The sequence below is a fragment of the Geospiza fortis genome, unplaced genomic scaffold (genome assembly GCF_000277835.1).
Source record: "Geospiza fortis unplaced genomic scaffold, GeoFor_1.0 scaffold111, whole genome shotgun sequence".
NCBI lineage: Eukaryota > Metazoa > Chordata > Aves > Passeriformes > Thraupidae > Geospiza > Geospiza fortis.
Window position 1 is genome coordinate 2,868,165 of NW_005054321.1, and position 18,761 is coordinate 2,886,925.

At 37.7% G+C, this 18,761-nt stretch overlaps 1 protein-coding gene across 1 annotated transcript; it reads left to right on the top strand.

Moving 5' to 3' along the window:
• Window positions 1-347: 347 nt before the first annotated feature.
• On the top strand, window positions 348-16,099 carry MED30 (mediator complex subunit 30). Its single transcript, XM_005420691.2, has 4 exons — window positions 348-551; window positions 1,422-1,580; window positions 4,613-4,723; window positions 14,704-16,099. The coding sequence occupies exons 1-4, from the start codon at window positions 378-380 to the stop codon at window positions 14,797-14,799; spliced, it is 540 nt and encodes a 179-aa protein (XP_005420748.1). The 5' UTR covers window positions 348-377; the 3' UTR covers window positions 14,800-16,099.
• The last annotated feature ends 2,662 nt before the right edge of the window (window positions 16,100-18,761 follow it).

An 18,761-nucleotide genomic window follows, 5' to 3' on the forward strand; every position in this document is an offset into this window, starting at 1 on the left:
GAGGGAGGAGTGGTCGGGCGGGTGCCGGAGCCCAGGGCTGCGGTTCTGCCTGCTGGAGCTGGGCAAAAACCTCTCTCATGTTCCCCTTGGGACGGATCGGGGCAGGGGCGAGCGCAGTGATCGCTCTGAGGAGAGGGAGGTGCGTGAGGGGCAACCCCATTTCCGCGGCCCGGCAAAGCTGCGGTGCCTCAGGGAGCCGTGTCCAATGGATGCTGCCCTGAGCTGGCCTCAGCTGTCGGACAGAACCGCGTACGGGGAGAAGGAGTGGGATTGCCACCCTGCAGAAGTTTGCTGGGATAGACTCAAACAAGCATTTGATCCTTCCATCTTCACCTCTTTGTGCAGCTTGCCCTGGTGTGACGGGTCAAGGCCGGGAGATGTCGACCCCTCCCCTGGCCGGGGCAGGGATGCCGCCGGGCGCTTTCTCCGGGACCCAGGCTCAGGCTGCCCGGGAGGTGAACACGGCTTCGCTCTGCCGCATCGGCCAGGAGACCGTGCAGGACATTGTCTTTCGAACCATGGAAATCTTCCAGTTACTGAGGAACATGCAGGTGAGAAACAACTATTCATACACTCAGCGTCCATGTTTTTATCACTGACACACAGTATATATAGACTCAGGAGACACCTTAGTACGTTTAGAAAACCCCTACAAACTGCTCTGAAAAGGAGAATTGGTTGAAGAAATGAGCGCTACTCTTAATATATTTGTTTAGTCCTGTACATCAAGTGAAATTCAGAAATACTGAATTGTCATTGCCCCGCCAATAAAAAAAACTCTCAATATGCTTAGTAACTATGTTTTCTTTTATGTACAATGAAGTCTGTTCATATGTCAGTTATGTTTCTCTGCTTATGTTAATGTATGGGGAGTAAATGTAGAGGAATTTTCATTGATCTTTTTCTGTAATATTTTTCACCTAAAACTTTTTTTTTTTTGTTTGTTTGTTTTTGGGTTTTTTTGTTAAGAAAAACAACAGAATCCTTATTTGTGTCCACTTACTGAGAAAAAGTACAAATTTCTGTTGTGTTTTCTCTGTGAAGAGTACAAGATAAATAATCATTCCCATTCCTTCTGTATTTTCATAACTCTTGTGTCACTGAATTGAGTGGCCTGGGGTTGAGACACAAAGTCTCAACCCCAGTCACAGCAGCGTCATATTTAAGCATTGTGAAGACACTCACTGAAAAGTCAGAGGGATTGATGATGACCAAAAATGTACAATACATGAGGGTGTTTGACAGCAGTGATTGAGCACATAAAATCTGTAATTTTGCTAGTAAAAGAAAATTAAAATTTCAGTGATTGCTGTAACAGAAGTGTGATTGTCTTATTCTAAAATATACAAAAACCTGTCTGATATCTTTATTCATTTCATGTGACAGAAACTTTAATATTTTTAATGTTTTGGTTCTCTAAGTTACCAAATGGTGTTACTTATCATACTGCAACATATCAAGACAGACTGGCAAAGCTGCAGGAACATCTCCGTCAGCTATCAATACTCTTCAGAAAACTGAGATTAGTCTATGACAAATGTAATGAAAACTGTGCTGGGCTCGATCCTGTTCCCATAGAAGTAAGTATCTTTATTTATGTATAAATTCTAAATCAGAATAACCATTCTGGATAGCAAATCTTCCATCTTCCTCAGTTGCAGGAGACTCATAACAAGTTTTAATGATACTGGAATTATTCAGGGGACTGAATTCTTTTTATTAATTAGATCTTGTTGAAAGTTTGCGAAACTTAGTGTCTAGTTGACACAGTGTTCTGTCATAAGTTGGACTTGCTCTCAAAGGTCTTTTCCAGCCTAATTGATTCTGTGATTCTAAGAAAGCAAACTTAATTTAAAATTTTAACTTTTTTTCTCTCTGGCTCCTTGGTACTTTCACCAATTTGTTTCCCGTAGGGAAAAAAGAGGATCAGGGCAAATTTTTTACAAGTGGAAAAAAGTGGTAAAAAGCCTGCTTCAAGCTCTCACCTGTCAGCCTGGCTCCTGAGTAATAAGTATTATTTACCTTCTCTAGCCAATAATCTGTGCCTCCATAGTTCCCTCACTCAGCTATTCCTAACCTGCTGGGCAGTGTGAACCAAACTTAAATGTGCAGTGGTGGTAGAGAAGTTAGAATATAAAACTTCTGGGAAGGAGGATTTGCCAACGTTTTTCTTAATAATACTGCTGTTATTCATAAAATCTTAAATGCTATCTTCCTCATAAGTTGTTTTTAATTTCTGGTAATATAAGCCTGCGTTTTGCTACAATTTGAGCTGTTCATATTAACCAGAACTTTGAAATTGTTTAGTTACTGACCTCTGGATTCTGAGGCAACCTTCTGATTGTCCATTGAATTTTAATCATACAGGCATTATATTTGAAGTGTGAGTCTCTTAACTGAATAGGAGTAAAGAAATGAAGAAGTCCATTCTAGACTGCTATTTCAGTTTGCAGTTGCTGACTTTTGACAAGGTTTTCAGAAAAATGTATCTGGAAACCTGACAGCAAGCAGGGGAGTAAGTTAATTTTCCCATTTAAGAAAATAAATCCTATTTTTACAGTGTGTTGAACTTGTGTCCTCTTTAAAAGCTTTTAATATGTCTTATTTTCCCTTATAACAGTGAAATGATGTGGCATTTGGTTGGTTTTATTTCCTATCACTTTTCACATTTTTTCCCATTGTCAGGATGGAAAAGAATCTCCATAGAGAAAATAAGTAGTCACTTCAGGCTTTTTAAATGCAAGGTTTCACTGATAACTTAGTCACAGCAGAGTTTTTTATTGATAGTTGGGTGGGTTTTTTTCAATCTTCTTAGTCTTTTCTTCTCTGAACTTAGTAGATGTCTACCTCCTCATGTTTTTATTGGTTAGAGTGAATGACTGTAGCACACCATTCCTCCTGGATCAGTTTTCTTAAATTCTTCTTCCAGTAGTTCAGTAATAGTCTCAATTGTATTATTTATTGGCTGGTATTCTAACCATGTCTTTACAGAATATCATCAAAACTATTTTTTTTGCACAGTCAAGAGAAGTCTATACCTACTAGAATTGCTTATTCCATTTTTATCAATACAAATGTTTTCATAATTTTTGGTAATGTGTACTGATGTGTAATAAGTATTGTTAACTTTTTGTTGACCAACATAGCAAGGCACGAGATAATTGTGAAGGAGATCTGCCTACAAAGATTAAATTTCCTGCTTTTTTTTTGTATATTAGGTATAGTTCAGCTTTTCTTGGTAGGTTTGTTTTTTGTTTAGTTTTTTTTATCTATCATCTTTTCTGAAAGATAGAGAGGCTTTAAAGAAATGTTCTTCTTTGAGTGCTACTTTATTTTTCCATCAGAGAGTTTTTTCCAAGAGCATATAGCAGCCCTACTACTTCCTCTTTATGGTCTGCAAATGTAGTAAGTGGTCAACATTTGCCACTTTTTCATGGCAGAGTTTAGTGTGGTAGCTTTTGTCCATTTTGCTAAGCGTAATCAGAATGGCTGCAAAAATTTTTGTATAGAAGGAAATTACCTTTTAAGTGGTATAAATCAAAGTAAGTTTTCCATCAGGGTGCTGGAGGCACTGAACACTTTGTGCTATTGCACCTCAACCTAAGTAAGAAGTTCATATGCACTTGATGAGCAACTTGCTCCCAGGCTTTTAAACAAATGTCTTCTTGCTCACTTTTATCAATATCAGTCTTCCATTTGTCTGTAATGTGTTTGTGAACATGGATGTACTTTTGCATAGTGCAGGACAGAAAAAAACAATGTCAGACTATGGACTTTGTGGAGGTATTATCCTTTAAGAAATTGTTAGTAGCTTGGGAGTGTTCTGACACAGAAACAAGTATTTGTTTTGTATCTAGTATGTTTCTTTTTGATCTGTTTTTTTAGGAAGGAAACATATAGTAGTATTCATTTAGAAATTTTACATCAAGGAGTTTTGGTTTTGTCCAAGCTTTACAAAAAAGACAGTGCACTATGGTCTTCTCTAGCCTAAACCAAACTGTGATTCTGTGTGTCTGAGGAGACCACGGTGAGAAATACTTACAGAAAAACTCCTTTTAGGTAACTGTGGGCCTGGTCTTAAGAGTTGCCAAACAGAGGCTTATTAAAACAGCAAATCATAACTAGAGTATTAGCCAAGTAGCTATGTAAAGCCAGTCATATTTATATTCAGGATATCACTAAAACGACTTATGATAATGAGAACTTTATGTTTGTGGTTTTATTTCTTAGTGTGGAATAGTAAATTTTAAAACCTCAATCTGCAGAATTCAACTGCAAGGATTATCTATGACAAACATCTTAAAATGGAAAGACTGGCTTCTGCCTGCAGTTACAAAATTTCTTTGGTCAAGGCTTGGTAATGTGTGAGATTGTGTCTTTTGGAAGCAAATTGTTTACCTGGAGAACCAACTGAGGTCATTGCAAGGCCTTGAGGTTTGAGGTGGCAAGCAGGCTTGTCTCCACTTTCTCTTGGGTAGTTAGAACCTGTGGAGAAAATGGTAGTACCTTATGTATTTCCTGGATTTGAGTATTTTTTTCCTTTTTTATTTTCTTTTTTTTTCCTTTTTTTATTTTTTTTTTTAACTAAAGCTGATGTTTCTTGTCTTCACAGCAACTTATTCCATATGTTGAAGAAGATGGCTCCAAGCATGATGATCGTGGTGCTGCAAGTCAGCTTCGTTTTGCTAGTGAAGAGAGAAGGGAAATCATGGAAGTTAATAAGGTAACGAAGTTGAAAATAATTTGCATAAACTGAGAAATGTCATTTTCTTGTTACAAAGCCTAAATTTCTAGATTGCTGTACTAAATACAGAATATGTGATGACTGCCATCAAAACTGGAGATAAATGCTTTGTATTTATGAATATTTCAGTATTGACCTTTTAGTTAAACAACTATTTTTTAGCTGTACCTCTGGCAGTAGAGTTTCCTAACAACTGGATTTCCTAACAATTCTAACTTTTGTCTCTTTTAAAACTGACATTTATTTTTATGAATGCAGTGTGTTGTGTTTATGTATAACCCACTAGATATTGACAGTACAAACTGAACTAAGGTGCCCATTGAACTAATTTATCTTCAAAACTTACCTTAGGTGTAAAAATAATTGAACACCAGATGTAAATATTATTACAATTATGTGAATTGGTAAAGAATTTTCAGGGCTAACTTCTGGATTTTGACAGTTTGAGGAAGAGTGTTCCTTTGTAAAGGGGAACATTTACTGAATCTTGGCACATTCAGAAAAAAAATGTACTATGAATTATAAAAGTTAAATGAGTTAAAATGTTAAATCTTCAGTTTGAGTGGCATTATGCAGCTGGGTAAAATTAGTGATGAGGTATTCAAATCTAAAAACAATTATGCTGTAGTAAAAGCTAATGTAATACAGAGATTAAAAATACATAGTTTTACCAGACCACAATTTTGAACATTGTTTCTTCAATCTCTAAAATACAAAGATAGGATTAAATACATATTTCTATAGCTGTAATATCTGCAAATGCTCAGTAAGAAGGAGTTATAATCCACAAAAATAACTGAAAAAAGAAACAAATGGATAAAATGTTTATTTATGGAATGAATAATTGATGGATTTTCAGCTTTTAAAATATTTCCAATGTTTTAATTTGTCTTCCACAATCATACATGTATTGAATTTTTCATAACCCATTTATTTAGAAAAATCCATGTCTATTGTACAGGAAAAAATGAGGACTATGTGAATTTAAAGAAATGCAGTTGTCAGCTCTCCTGTTGTAATCTTTCTCTTCACTGCTGATGTAGCAGGGTTGAATATATTATATTGTATGTAATGTTGTACTGTGAATTAATGCACATTTATTTGCAATCTTTAAGTATTAATAAGCTTAAATGTCCATATTTGCTGTGGTTTTAGTAGTTCTTTGACATGGTTTTGCCCTTGTTGTTCTACTTGTATGCTAATATGGTTTTAAACCTCCTTGGTGTGATCTTGTGAAAATAATTTCATAAATTTTTATGAAGAGTTCTGAACCTTAAAAAGGTTGATGGTGTTGCAGGACCATTGGTAGCAAACTGGTAATTAAGAATGCATTGAAATCTTCACGTAAATATAGGGTAAAATCCTGTATTTATACTTGAATGCCTAGACCTAATTTCCAGATTTTCCACAGGAAATCTTCACAAGATAGTTGAGCTTTCTCTAGTTTTCTTGTGGACAAATACTTAGTAACTGCAGCAAAAGAAAGTTAAACTTCTTGTTTTTTGAAATTTCACTGATTTTTTTCTTTTGTCTTCCTCCAGCTGAATAAGCACATCTACTACCATTTTCAAAGTTCAAATTTTAATACATTACAGACTAGGTAATCCTTTTATGACTAAAAATATATAAATTCTTTTTTTTTTTTTGCAAAGAAAAAGCACTAGAATCAGATAATTGCCCTAATTTCTAACACCAGCTGCTGGGTTCGAGGAGGGCTTGCTCTTGGTCTTAGCTAGCACATCTGACAGCTCTTCAGGCCTCTCTAGTGTGTAATGTGTAACCTCCAACTCAATTTGATGAATTAATTTTAGGAAAATTTCAGTAATACAAAATGTTGATGAGAATACTGTGACAGGGAAACCAACATGGTAGTTAAATAAGCTTTTTATATTTTTGACCAAATCTTCCTTCAGCTCCTTGTCCTATTCTCACCTAATCCTTTTTGCTTTGATAGGCATTATTTTTTTCAGTCTTATGTGTTATTGGTACTAAAAAATCACTGTTGCAATATCCCAAGACTTTGACGCTGTTGTGATATTTGAATTAGTTTTACACCTGCTGTGGATCTCTTAATTTCGCCCTTCTTGCCATGACATCCCAGCCAGTGTGATTTCTTTGGTGGCTCTGGATGTGTGTCAAAGACACTAACTGCCCCACTGTGTGGAGCACTGCCAAAACTAGTAGTAGCTCTTATAAACCTTGTGGATCGTATGTTCCCACATCAAAATGTCCTCATTCCATGAACCACTGACTGGAAAAACAGCAGCTTTCCTTTGCTACTGCAGGTGTCTGGGAAGGGAGCACCCTCAGGAGGAGGAGGAGGGGAGCATCAGGTATTTCTGTGCTCACCATCTCGTTCATGGGGCAGGAGAAGCTGTTGATGTAACAGAGTTCCTAAAAACTGCAGGAGCTTTTCTTATTGGTTTACTTAGTTATTCTGCTATTTTAGAGTTACCTTTTAGGTCAGAAAGTCTAATGTGCTGACCTTGGCTATGTAAGTACTTGTCTGTTAATTTAAAATATAGATTAGTTTACAAGGCAATGAATTTCTGTCCTAGCAATCCAGTAATAATTAGCAACTGTGGGTTTAAATAAAACCTATTAAGCTTTAAAGCACAGGGGAGTTTTGGCCACAATAAGAAGCTTCTACCATTATTACAAAACAAACAATTTCTTGAGCACTGGCTACCTCTATCTCTTGTCTTAAACAATTCTCTCTTGCAGTTCCCAAAAATGTAGCTTATTCTTTTTTATCTGTATATGTTTTCAGAGCTTATAAATTGTTGAGGTGCTTGAATTTTTCGGAATAAATTACTGTTCCAGAATCAGTTTAGCTCTTGAATTGATCTTTTAGTACATGTCTTGATCCAGTTTTCATTGAAATTAATCTATTTGCAGCAAGCAGATGTTACCAAGATTTCCTCTCTTCTGCTCATGTTTTTCAAGTGTTTAACGTTCTGCCTATTAAGTTTTTTATCTTTAAAGTATAGAATCATCAGTATTATTTTCAAGATGTCAGGCTCACCTTCAGTCTGTGGTCTTGTAGTACATTTGACAGGACTTGAAACAGAAATACCAAATCAGAATTTGAGAATGATTTGATTTGTTTTGCTGCCCTATCAACAGTTTTCTTTACTGCTCACTTTTAGAAATGGAGCAAGTACAGCTTAGGTTTCATTCATGCTGTAGGTCTGGTTTCAATGAAGCACTTAGGAAAACCATCGTATAATGAGTAGTGGAGGTATGTTTGGGTGGAAACAAAGCAAAATAGCATTTGGACATTCCAGGTAGCCCTTAGAAAAGAATTGTATTTGCTATTCTTAACTAGTGTTTGTTAAGTGTTTAACAGCGATCTTGCTACGAGAGAAAAAGACAATCTACATGACAGACTTTAAGTAAAGCTTAAGTAACAAGTTTAGCTCTGGGCTTTTTTTTCGTGTGCCTTGCAGCTGATGCTGTTTAGGACTACGCAGAAAAATGAAATTCCTTTTAAACGACCTTTTCAGAGTATTTGCATTTATTTTAATTGGTTTGATATGTGTAGAGTCCTTTTTCACCCAAAATATGAGTGTGCACGAAAGAATGCTTTGGGGAGAGGGGAAGAATTAGTTACTTGGGCGCCTTCTGGGCAGATTAATCTGCACTGGAGACAATTCCATGGATTTTTGAGTACCAAACTGACTCTCTGCAATGACAGAATCAGAGGAATTTAGGCTCAGTGGGGGGTCTGGAGATTACCTGGTTCAGCCCCCAGCCCAAGACAGGGTCAACCAGCAAAGTTAGATTCAGCTGCTCCAAGTCATGTCCATGCTCCAGCATTTCAAATACCTGTAAGGATTGAAATTCTGTCTTTTCTGGGCCCTTCTTAATGGTTGCCTTATCGTTATGTGTCTGGATATGACTTTCTGAAGGATTTGCTGCACAGTCTTTCTGGAGTCAAGAGTTAGGCTGAGTAGCCAGTAGTTTTCTGGATCCCTCTCCTTGTCTTTCTTGGAAATGAGCTGAAATGTTTCCTTTTTAATCAGGGGCATATCTCCCATCTCCAATAGAAAATTAAGTAGGGTGGTCTTGTTGTGTCATAAACCAGCTTTCTCAGCATTCAGATGTATTTTTATTCCAGATCATTAATTTTTTCCTTTTGAGTTTTGTATAAAATGTTGCACACAATTTCTTTCACATTGCATCCATATCGAAACCATATCACAAGTACAAAGTTGAAAAAAGTTAGGAAAAGGTGAGCATAAAGCTGCCTATAAAATCCCAACTGTCCCCTTTTGTCCTCATATAGATGTATATTATACAACCTTTATTGCATTGCCACATTTGGTTCCTCTTCCCCCCTTCCCACTTTCTATTCTGGAAGAGTTCTTTGAACTATTCTGCTTTTGTGGCAGATGAGGCAATATTCAGATTGAATCAGTATTATAGTAAATAAGATTATAAAAATCCTGGTTTGTGAATTGCCTAACTGACATTAGGCTATGGAGTAAGCAGGGAATTTGGGAATGAAAAGGAAGGATTTGTTGTGTGTAGTGAGTAACTAACTAAGGGAGCTCTTGGGAGCTGAATTTTTTTTTTCTCTGCCACAAATTATCTGTGGTAGTTGTTCATTCTTCCCCTTATGGCTCATGGTAGCTTCGAATATGTGAGAAGCTGTTAAAATACAAAATTTAGAGATGAACATGAATCTTAAATATCTTTGGACAAAGTTGGCAGCACTGCAGTTTTATCTGTAGTGTTCATGTGACTGAGTTTGCCATCTGTAACTGAGGATCGTAGATCTGTGGGATTTTCATATAAAGAATGGGGATGTAACACTGAGAAGTATGGTGGAGAAGAACCTTGGGGAATGAAGAATTGCATTACAAGCTACAGAGCTTAGATGGTACTCAGTAAATAAGACCTCAGACCCCATTGTCAAACGATAAGTAATTGGTATGAAGCAAACATCCATCTATTTGAATGAGGTGCTTATTCCTCTCAGAACAACAGATCAGTGCATAAATACAGTCCTGTCTAGGTCAATAGGTGAAAAGTACTGAGCTTGCAGCAGAGCACAGGCTGTTGCTGGTGTTTCTGTTTGTTTCAGGAACACGGTTACACGTGCAGAAGGAGCAGTTTTCTTTTCAGCTGTCAAGTGAGGTGCAAGGCAGAAAATTCGGTCTCTCATTTCTGCTAAGTGTAGAACAGACATGCCTGTGGGTGACATCAGGAAAAGCTGTAGATACTGGACAGTGAGTGTTAACGTTTAATTGCACAGCAGTTACTGCATTAGTGATGAATATTTTTTATCCCTTTGGAAAAAAATTATTAGTAAATTGATATATGCATTTATTATGATGGAAAATAAGCCTTGGTATCAGTTGAGCAGCCATAAGTTACAACGCTACTTGGCAGCTTTAAGAGAGTTCGAGCAAAGTGTTGAGGGCACTTTTTCCATCATATTTTTTTCCAGCTATGTGCATATAACACATGCTATATGCATATAGCATTGTGATAGTCTCTTAACTAGCAAAGGAAAAAAGCAAGTTTTTCCACCTTCATACTTCAGAAATTTCATTATGAAGGATTAATTTTAAAAAAGAACAGTATAAATGTCACCTTCCTATTACAAACATCATGTTTCTGTAGGAATTTCTTGGGCTTGGCTTACCTGGAAACACAGAGGCCACTGTCACCTTCATAAGGCTTTCAAGAATCACTTCCTACAGCAGTTCAGTGGTCAGAAGGAGTAACATGAGTATTGTGTCCAGCTCTGGGCTCCTCAGCACAGGAAAGCCATGGAACTGTTGGAGTGGGCTCAGAGGAGGGCTACAAAAATTACCAGAGGGATGGAGCACCTCTCCTATGAGGAAAGGCTGAGAATTGAGGCTGTTCAGTGTGAAGGAGAGAAGACACCAGGGAGATCTTACAGAAGCTTTTCAGTACCTAAAAGGGCCTTAGAAGAAAGATGAGAACAAACTTTTTAGTAGGGCCTAGTGTGATAGGACAAGGGGTAATGGCTTTAAACTAAAATAAGGCAAATTTTGATGAAATATAAGGGAGACATTTTTTAGGCTGAGGGTGATAAAACACTTGTCCTGAGAGGTGGTACATGCCCCATCCCTGGGAACATTCACAGTCAGGTTGTACTGGGCTGTGAGCAACCTGATTTAATTGAAGATGTCCGTGCTGATTGCAGGGTTGGACTGGATGACCTTTAAAGTTCCCTTCCAACCCAAACTGTTCCATGATTTTATACTCCTGGGAAAGAATGTGATCCAAGTTCTCTGTAGTAGACTCTTAATCAAAAATGTAAACATGATTTTTTAAAATTTTGCTAAGATTTATGCAAATAAAAGTACTGTGGTTATTAATATTTAGTGTTACACTGAGACACTGAGATGTCCTTCTGGCCTGTACTGTTGTAGATCTTGAATAGAGCAGATAAAAACCATAGCTGGCACAGCATTCAGGAGAATGGTCTTCAATACAAGATTTTCAAGATGGAAACAGATCTTTTCTTGTTTTTCTCCTTAAGCAGAAGAAGAGCCTGTACAACTTAGACAAGTACTGTTGATGTTTTTACTAGCACTACTTGGAATATGATCTTACTCTTCCATGGTGTTTACATTATTTCCTTTGCCCGAATAAGGGATTTCTAACAAATGGATTGAGTGCAGCATAATGACTCACAGGGATGTTTTAGTTTTAAAATTTGAAGGGTACATGAGCTTAAAATGAGGAGAGAGTCAAAAGCACTGTGCAAAGGAAGGTTCTGATACATCTCTGGTTGTAAGTTGTGAATTGGTCTAGACAGCACTGATTTCTAATGAAGTGCAAGTGAAGCAAAAAGGACTTTAGGTAAAAAATGTATTTCAGTCAAAGTTGAAATTACTGTGTCCTACTGAACTGAAATCTGTATCAAACATGGCAGGTTCTTTATGGCAGCTTTTCTTCCTTGAAAGACAGCTTTCTGAATCTTTGTTATGGTTCTCCCACCTTATTTCATTTATGTGGGTTTTGTGCTTCAGTAAATGTTTTCATAAATGACCTACTGCCCTAAGCCAGCCAAGGTCTCGGTGGTTACTGGAAGGTGCAGTCCTTGCCAGCCCCATCATGATGGCCATAATACTTGCAAGGTCAGTCAAAATGGTCCCCACTGAAAATTAATATCACCAAAGAAGAACCCCTAGGGTAGGTTTTCAGTCAGATCACTTTTCTGACAGGGAGGGGCTAACAGAAACAGGCCTGACAGATGTAACTTGAATTTAGGTCTCTTAAACTCATTATAAACTGCCTCATAGATTTTCCCTGTGCTATCTAAAAACAGATAAAATCAGAAGTTCTAGCATGTATGTAGGATGAAGTACTTTTTCTTGTTTCATCCAACTGTTAATCCTGAGAAGCAGTCTAGAGTTCAACTAAGTCATTGGGAGACAACTTGCAAGCAATCTGTTCAAATGAAAATTTGTCACTGCTGCAAAAGCTGCTTAAAGATTTTGCCCATTTCCCAAGAAGGCCATTTCACCTATCTTCTCAAGGTTAGGCTTGAGTTGAGATGTTCTTACTGGCTCAGCAAAGTCTTAAGCAGAGGCCAGCACTTCCAGTGGTGCAGAACATATTAATTATGTAGTACTTTGTGGTGTGGACCACTGCCTGTCAAAGATCAGTAACAAAGATCACTGTATGCATTTCAATTAGGAGACTGTGCTCTCTGAAGTAGATTTTTTTCCTCCTCTCTTCATTCTTTCAACAGCCTAGCAACCCAGGGATGGTGCTTCATCTTAGATGTTTTTTCTGGTTCCAGAATAAGTAGAAGAGCTAAGAAATTAGCTCCTCACTAAAGATAAGGATCTAAAATTATCTTCAGATAAATAAACAAATTTATACTTCTTGTCCTTACAGATGCTTTGAAAACAAACAAAATCCTGTCTAAACGTTCTCCTGTCTAGCAGCATCAAATAAAGATCAAACAATTTACAGTGTCATAATATTCCACAAGAAAGGAAAACAATATTACAGAATGAGCCTTTTGGGCGTAGCTTACACAAAGTTCATGTGAGTAACAGTATTTAACACTACAATTAGACATGGATGGAGAGAGAAAACAGCCTACTTCTCAGAGGCCAATGGTTCTTACTTCTGTCTGTGACTCTAATTATCATCACCAACTGTTCATTGATGAAGGTTTTGAAATACCTTGAAATGGCATGGCCTCAGTATGAGTGAGTTACAGCTTGCATCAAAACTCAGCTACATTAAACTGGTAGTTTTGATGTAACAGTCACTGATTTCTCTAGGATTGGATGTTGAGGATGGCAAACAGAATTGTGTTTAAATATGCCACAGGTATGAGCATGCTTGTTTATCTCATCCCTCTTGTGCTTTCTCAAGCATCAGGATCTTGCATTTATGACTTTTGGTAGGAAGATCCTTGCAATTTGTCATTTCAGTGCTGTGGTAATTACATGCTGCTTAGCTTTCTCTCTTGTCTTTAGTTAAGAGGTGAATCTCTGCTCTATATTGTGAAGTCTTGGATCAGCAAATGGAAAAGGAAGAAGCATTAGATAAATGCACATATTTTTCTTTAAAAACTTTGCAGCCTGTCAAATGCTTGGTTAGGAATTCCATGTTAGTGCACATGAGCTGTCCTGCATATGTTTTTGAATCCTTCTTGGGAGTCTGGATCTGAGTGTTGTCTCTTCCAGTGTCCTGCAAAGTCTGTATTTAGGACTATTTCCCTTACTATGGTCCCCATATAATCTAAGCCTAATTACTATATTACTGTAGACTGTTTTTTACGAGTCTGAAGTGAATAGGCTTAGTTTTTTTCTCTGGACTTCTTTCCCAGCTGACCAGCTGGCAATTTAAAAATATTGTTGTGTTGACTGCATCAAAATTCAGGAGACTAATTTTCAGGATACTGCTTCATTTTCTCACAGTTCCAGTAACTTCAGTTGTATTACTGATTTGAGTCATGCTTTTAATGTATTGCCTTTTGTGTAGTGCAAATAACAAAGTTACATCAAACCTGAAAGATTTTGTTCTGTTTTGATGGAAGCAAGTCTTTCCTGGGCTTTTACTTTACTTGGAACTCTGGACTTCCCTAGTGAATAAATAGTTTGATCTCTAATCTTGGAAGGCTGACATCAAATCAGAATGAAATGAAGGACAAACTGGGTACTGTTAACAACAACCTAATTTAGTTCTCAACAGCTTTGATTTGAGCAGGAAAATGAATAAATTAAACAATAAATATGGGTATTATTGTGAAACATGAAAGGTTAGGGAAATTGTGTGATGTCTCGATGCCCTTGTCTTTCTTGTGTAGAGACATAATTTCTAAGTTTTGGCTATGCAACCAAATAAAAGCTAGTTTACTGTTCTCCTATTCCCTCAAATGCTTCTGCAGTTTGCAAAAACAAATGTATAATTTTTAAAAATTCAGCATGCTTGGGAAAACCTTTTTCAAGACAGGACTTAAAGCATTACAGTTGACCTACATAGCAGAAGGGCTGCAAAAGCTTGATTTGTTTCACCTATACCCTGTGCTTTGTTCAAACTTGTACTGTTAATGCCTCATTTTTCTTGAAACCAAATTTATAAAACACATATTCACATAAATTTACCTGCTCCCCATATTTTTTCTTCCAGCTTAGGATGCTCTCTTTTAGACTTTTCGAAGTGAGGACTGATCCCCACAAACCTCCAGCTTTTGAAGGTGTCAGGTGTTCTGATAAAAGGCTGCTGTGAAACAAAAACAGTATTCCCCCTCTAGCAATGGTCCTTAACTTTTGAGGCGCTCTTGTAGTTTTAGAATGCGCTTTAAAGAGGATGTGTTATCCCACTAATAGTGCTCACTGACAACTGAGAAAAAGATTTATATAGCATTTCATAGCACTGTAATTTTTGTTGAATTTTTGAGTGCACTATTTGAACTGTTCACAAAAAAAACTTCTAATAAACTCTTCCCACAGAAACTGAAACAGAAGAATCAGCAGCTGAAGCAGATCATGGATCAGTTACGAAATCTTATTTGGGACATAAATGCCATGTTGGCAATGAGGAACTGAACGAGGAAAATCAATCTTTGTAACTGAAGAAGATACAAATCTGTTTGGATATACTTAACTTCCTTCTAAGAAGTAACATGTTTTTCCACAATTATATTGCAGTGATGTTTGAAAAGTCTCAAAGATTAAAATGTTGGGTTGTTTTCTAGTAATGTAAATGGTTTTGGGGTTGTTTTTATAGAAGATTCATTGTATAAGTTTTACCTCTGTGATTCTGCTGTACAGTAGTAGTTAGGATTCCTATACAGAAAGGGGTTTTATAAATTAAGTGTGTCTGGATTTTCTTTATAATACTATTAAAAATTATAAAAACATATGTTTATATGCAGTTTATTCTGTAGTGCAAATAGCCTTTACAGAGAGGAAACGTTGCAAGACAGGAAAGTTACTCCAGAAAACTAGAGGGCTGAAATAAGCAACCAGATACTGCAATTCAGTCTGCAATATTTTTTATATTATCTGCAGTGCAGAGCAGAGCAGGACAATCCCCTCCCTTGCCTGGCTGGCAGTGCTGGGCCTGATGCCTCCAGGACAGGGTTGGCCCTCCTGGCTGCCAGGGCACTGCTGGCTCATGTTCAACTTGCCATTGACCAGGACCCCCAGGTCCTTTTCCACATCTCTGCTCTGGAGCCTCTCATTCCCCAGTCTGTGCACACAGCCAGGGCTGTCCCATCCCAGGTGCAGAATCCAGCACTTGCCCTTGTTAAACTTCACACAGTTGGAGATTGCCCAGCCCTTTAATTTGTGGAGGTCTCTGCAGGGCCTTTCTGACCGCAAGGGAGTTGACAGCTCCTCCCAATTCAGTGTCATCCACAAACTTACTCAGTATTCCTTCCTGTCCTGCACTGAAGAGCACAGGGCCACGGATGGAGCCCTGTGGAACTCCACTGGTGACAGTCACCAGTCTGATGTGCCCCATTCACTGTGACAGTCACCAGTCTGATGTGCCCCATTCACTGTAACACTTTGTCCCCAGCCTGTCAGCCAGTTCTTACCTGTCATATGACTCAGTTATTCAGCTGCGTGCTGGACTTTTTGTCCAGAAGGCTTCTGTGAGAGACAGTGTCCAAAAGCTTTGCTGAAGTCCCAAAAGATCACATCTGCTGGCTTTCCTAGATCACCTAGGTGGGTTTACCTGTTGTAGAAGGAAATCAGGTGCATCAAGCAGGACTTCCCCATCATGAAGCCATGCTGGCTCTGAACAACTGTGACTGGTGGTGTATTTCTGTATTTATGTATGGTTGGAATACTTTGGTTTTGTTTATCAGAATGCACTGAATAAAGACCTCATTAATCTTTTTCCTGTGACTATCAGTCGTAGTAAACTTTGGAGTATATGAGCAGTTCATTATTTTGAGTTAATCATAAACCTTCATCTTTCTTTGTTCTAACTTTGTTACTCCTCACAATTTTTGTTTGCCCTGAAAATAATCTTGAAAATTTTTATTATCCACAGATGCTGCCAGTGTACTATGTGTCTTTTTCTTCAGATTAAAAGATACATAAAACAACAGTTTCAGTATAAATCCATAGGGCACTTTAGTATTTGTCAGGTTGAAAACTAGCCGTCCTCTACTTGCTTCTTGTGTATCACTTTTAACTCTTATTCCATGCCCAGCCAGACTCCATAGTAGTTTTGTGTGAAAGATTTGTTCAGAAACTCCTGAAGTGTCCAGTTAAATGATATCCTTTTAAAAGCTACCTTTTTTGCAGTCTAATGGTTTGATAATGAATGCTTACTGATTTGAGATTCATGGATTTTAAAATGTTACACTGATTTTCATAGAGTCATAGAATGGTTTGTGTTGGAAGGGACCTTGAAGATCATCTTGTTCCAGCACCTCTGCCACAGACAGGGTTGCTCAGAGCCCCCTCCAGCCTCACCTGAGCACTGCTATGGATGGGACATCTGCAGCTTCTCTGGGCAACCTGTTCTGGTGTCTCACCACCCTCACAGGTGTTTTGTTGTTCTATCAGTCTCTTTATTTCTGTTTTTTTAATATTTTCAAACCATTTGTCTACTCCTTGAGGTAAAAATCACTGGTAACAGATCCAATCACACCTGGTTAACATTCTGTGACTTTTCCCTGAAAATACAATATAGTTGTCTTTTGTTTCTCTTTTCAAAGGCCGTAAATACTAATGAATGGGCATCCAGTCTTAATCTTACAGTTGGAAATAAAGTGGTAGAATGTGGATGCCATGGGACAGAGAGAGAAATGGCAAGCGCTTCTCACAAGCCGCTGTGAGAAACGCTTGCTGTTTCTCTCTCTCTGTCCCATGGCATCCACAGTAGAAAATGTTGATTTTGATTAGTTTACCTGGTATTGAAAGTGGGCTGTATGTATGACAATATTCAGATGCGTGTAGATGTCAAAACACCTTACAAATAAGATCTCTCTCTTTTCTCCCATGTCACAAATGCAAGAGTAGATCTTTTACTCTGTGGCAAAGGCTGCAGCAGAATTGTTTGTTCCCTGTTTGGATTCACCAGTATGGCAGATTTGCTGGTCAGAAATAATAGTTTTTTCTGCAGCTGTGAGTCGTAACTATTTCGTATGCAAAGCTTTTGAAAAAGAGATGACTGCAAGTAGAAATTTTACTTTGTTGTTGGTTTAAAATGCAAATGCATTTATCTATTTGCAAGCTGTAGTGGCAGCTTTCTGTTTAGTGCATGCATAAGCATGCAAGTAGCCTAGAAGAAGTATCTGAAGTGGATTCTGAAATGGCACCATCATCTTAATTATGTAAAATTCTCAGTTCTTCATATTTTTGTTCTATTTTTGGAACAATTATGGAAAATGGAGATTAGACGTCACTGTACAGCTCATACGGCATCTAGGTCTTCTTACTAAATGTATTTGAAGTTTGGTGACTTTTTTATTACACACAAACAGTACAGAAGTAACCCAAAATGTAAGAGTGCAGCTATTGCAAGTAGATGTCTGGGTGATAAAATATTCAGTTTTCTCTGTGCAGCTGCTAGCAGTAGCCAAGGTCTGTACTACAGTTTTTCATCTGGGAGAGAGGAGAAACACTTCAAACCATTACCAGAATAGATGGGCAGTAGCTAAATTGCAAAGTGCAGAAATAGACAGAATTGTAAATTATCACAGTAAATACTGTCAAAGCAGGACTGTGCAAGGTGTTGGACCAAAACCATACACTTTGACTTACACAGATGAAGGTAAGGGTAGTGAATATAATTCAAATGCTATCAGATCCATGAATAAGTATAGGATTTGGCCAAGAAGATGACAGTTTGAAGAAAAGTGGTGATTCCTCAGATGTGAAACACTTGAATGAATTACTGGGCGTCAACATGTGCTGAAATTTAATATTTTATTAATGCTAACTGAACTTAAACTGCTGCTTAATGAAATGGCACCAGATGAGGTATTTACGAATACCGGTAAAGCAATACAAACACAGATGTTTCAGTGTTTGGTTTATGTATCATTGACTGTTATATCATTATATATCATTGAAATTATCTTCATGCTTCTGGTGCTCCCCTGCTTTCCTCATGAGGCTTGTGGCTCTCACAATTGCTGCCTGCAACAGTGCTGGGCTTGCTGTCCCTTCTGAACCCACAGAGCTCTGCCTGGCTCTGCAAGTGCCCCCTCTTCACTTGGAGCATCATTTTCATGTGACTGGCAATACGTTTAGCTGCTTACTAATGGTTCGACTCAATGATCATAAAGGTCTTTTCCATCTTAAATTATTCTATGATTCTGTGGCTATTTTTATATTTTTGATAAGGCAGAAGCAGGATAAAGATGCTGACACTTCCAAAAGCAAATACCAGAACGTGTGATCGTTACATTTTTGGAATACAAAAATATTTGAGGGGTTTGGATTTCCTGGGGCATTGTTTTGCCCAGATAGAACCTGGGAGAGTAGAGCTACAATGCAGAATAATTTAAAGCGTATTGCCGGAAAATAGTCCAAGTTAACACACA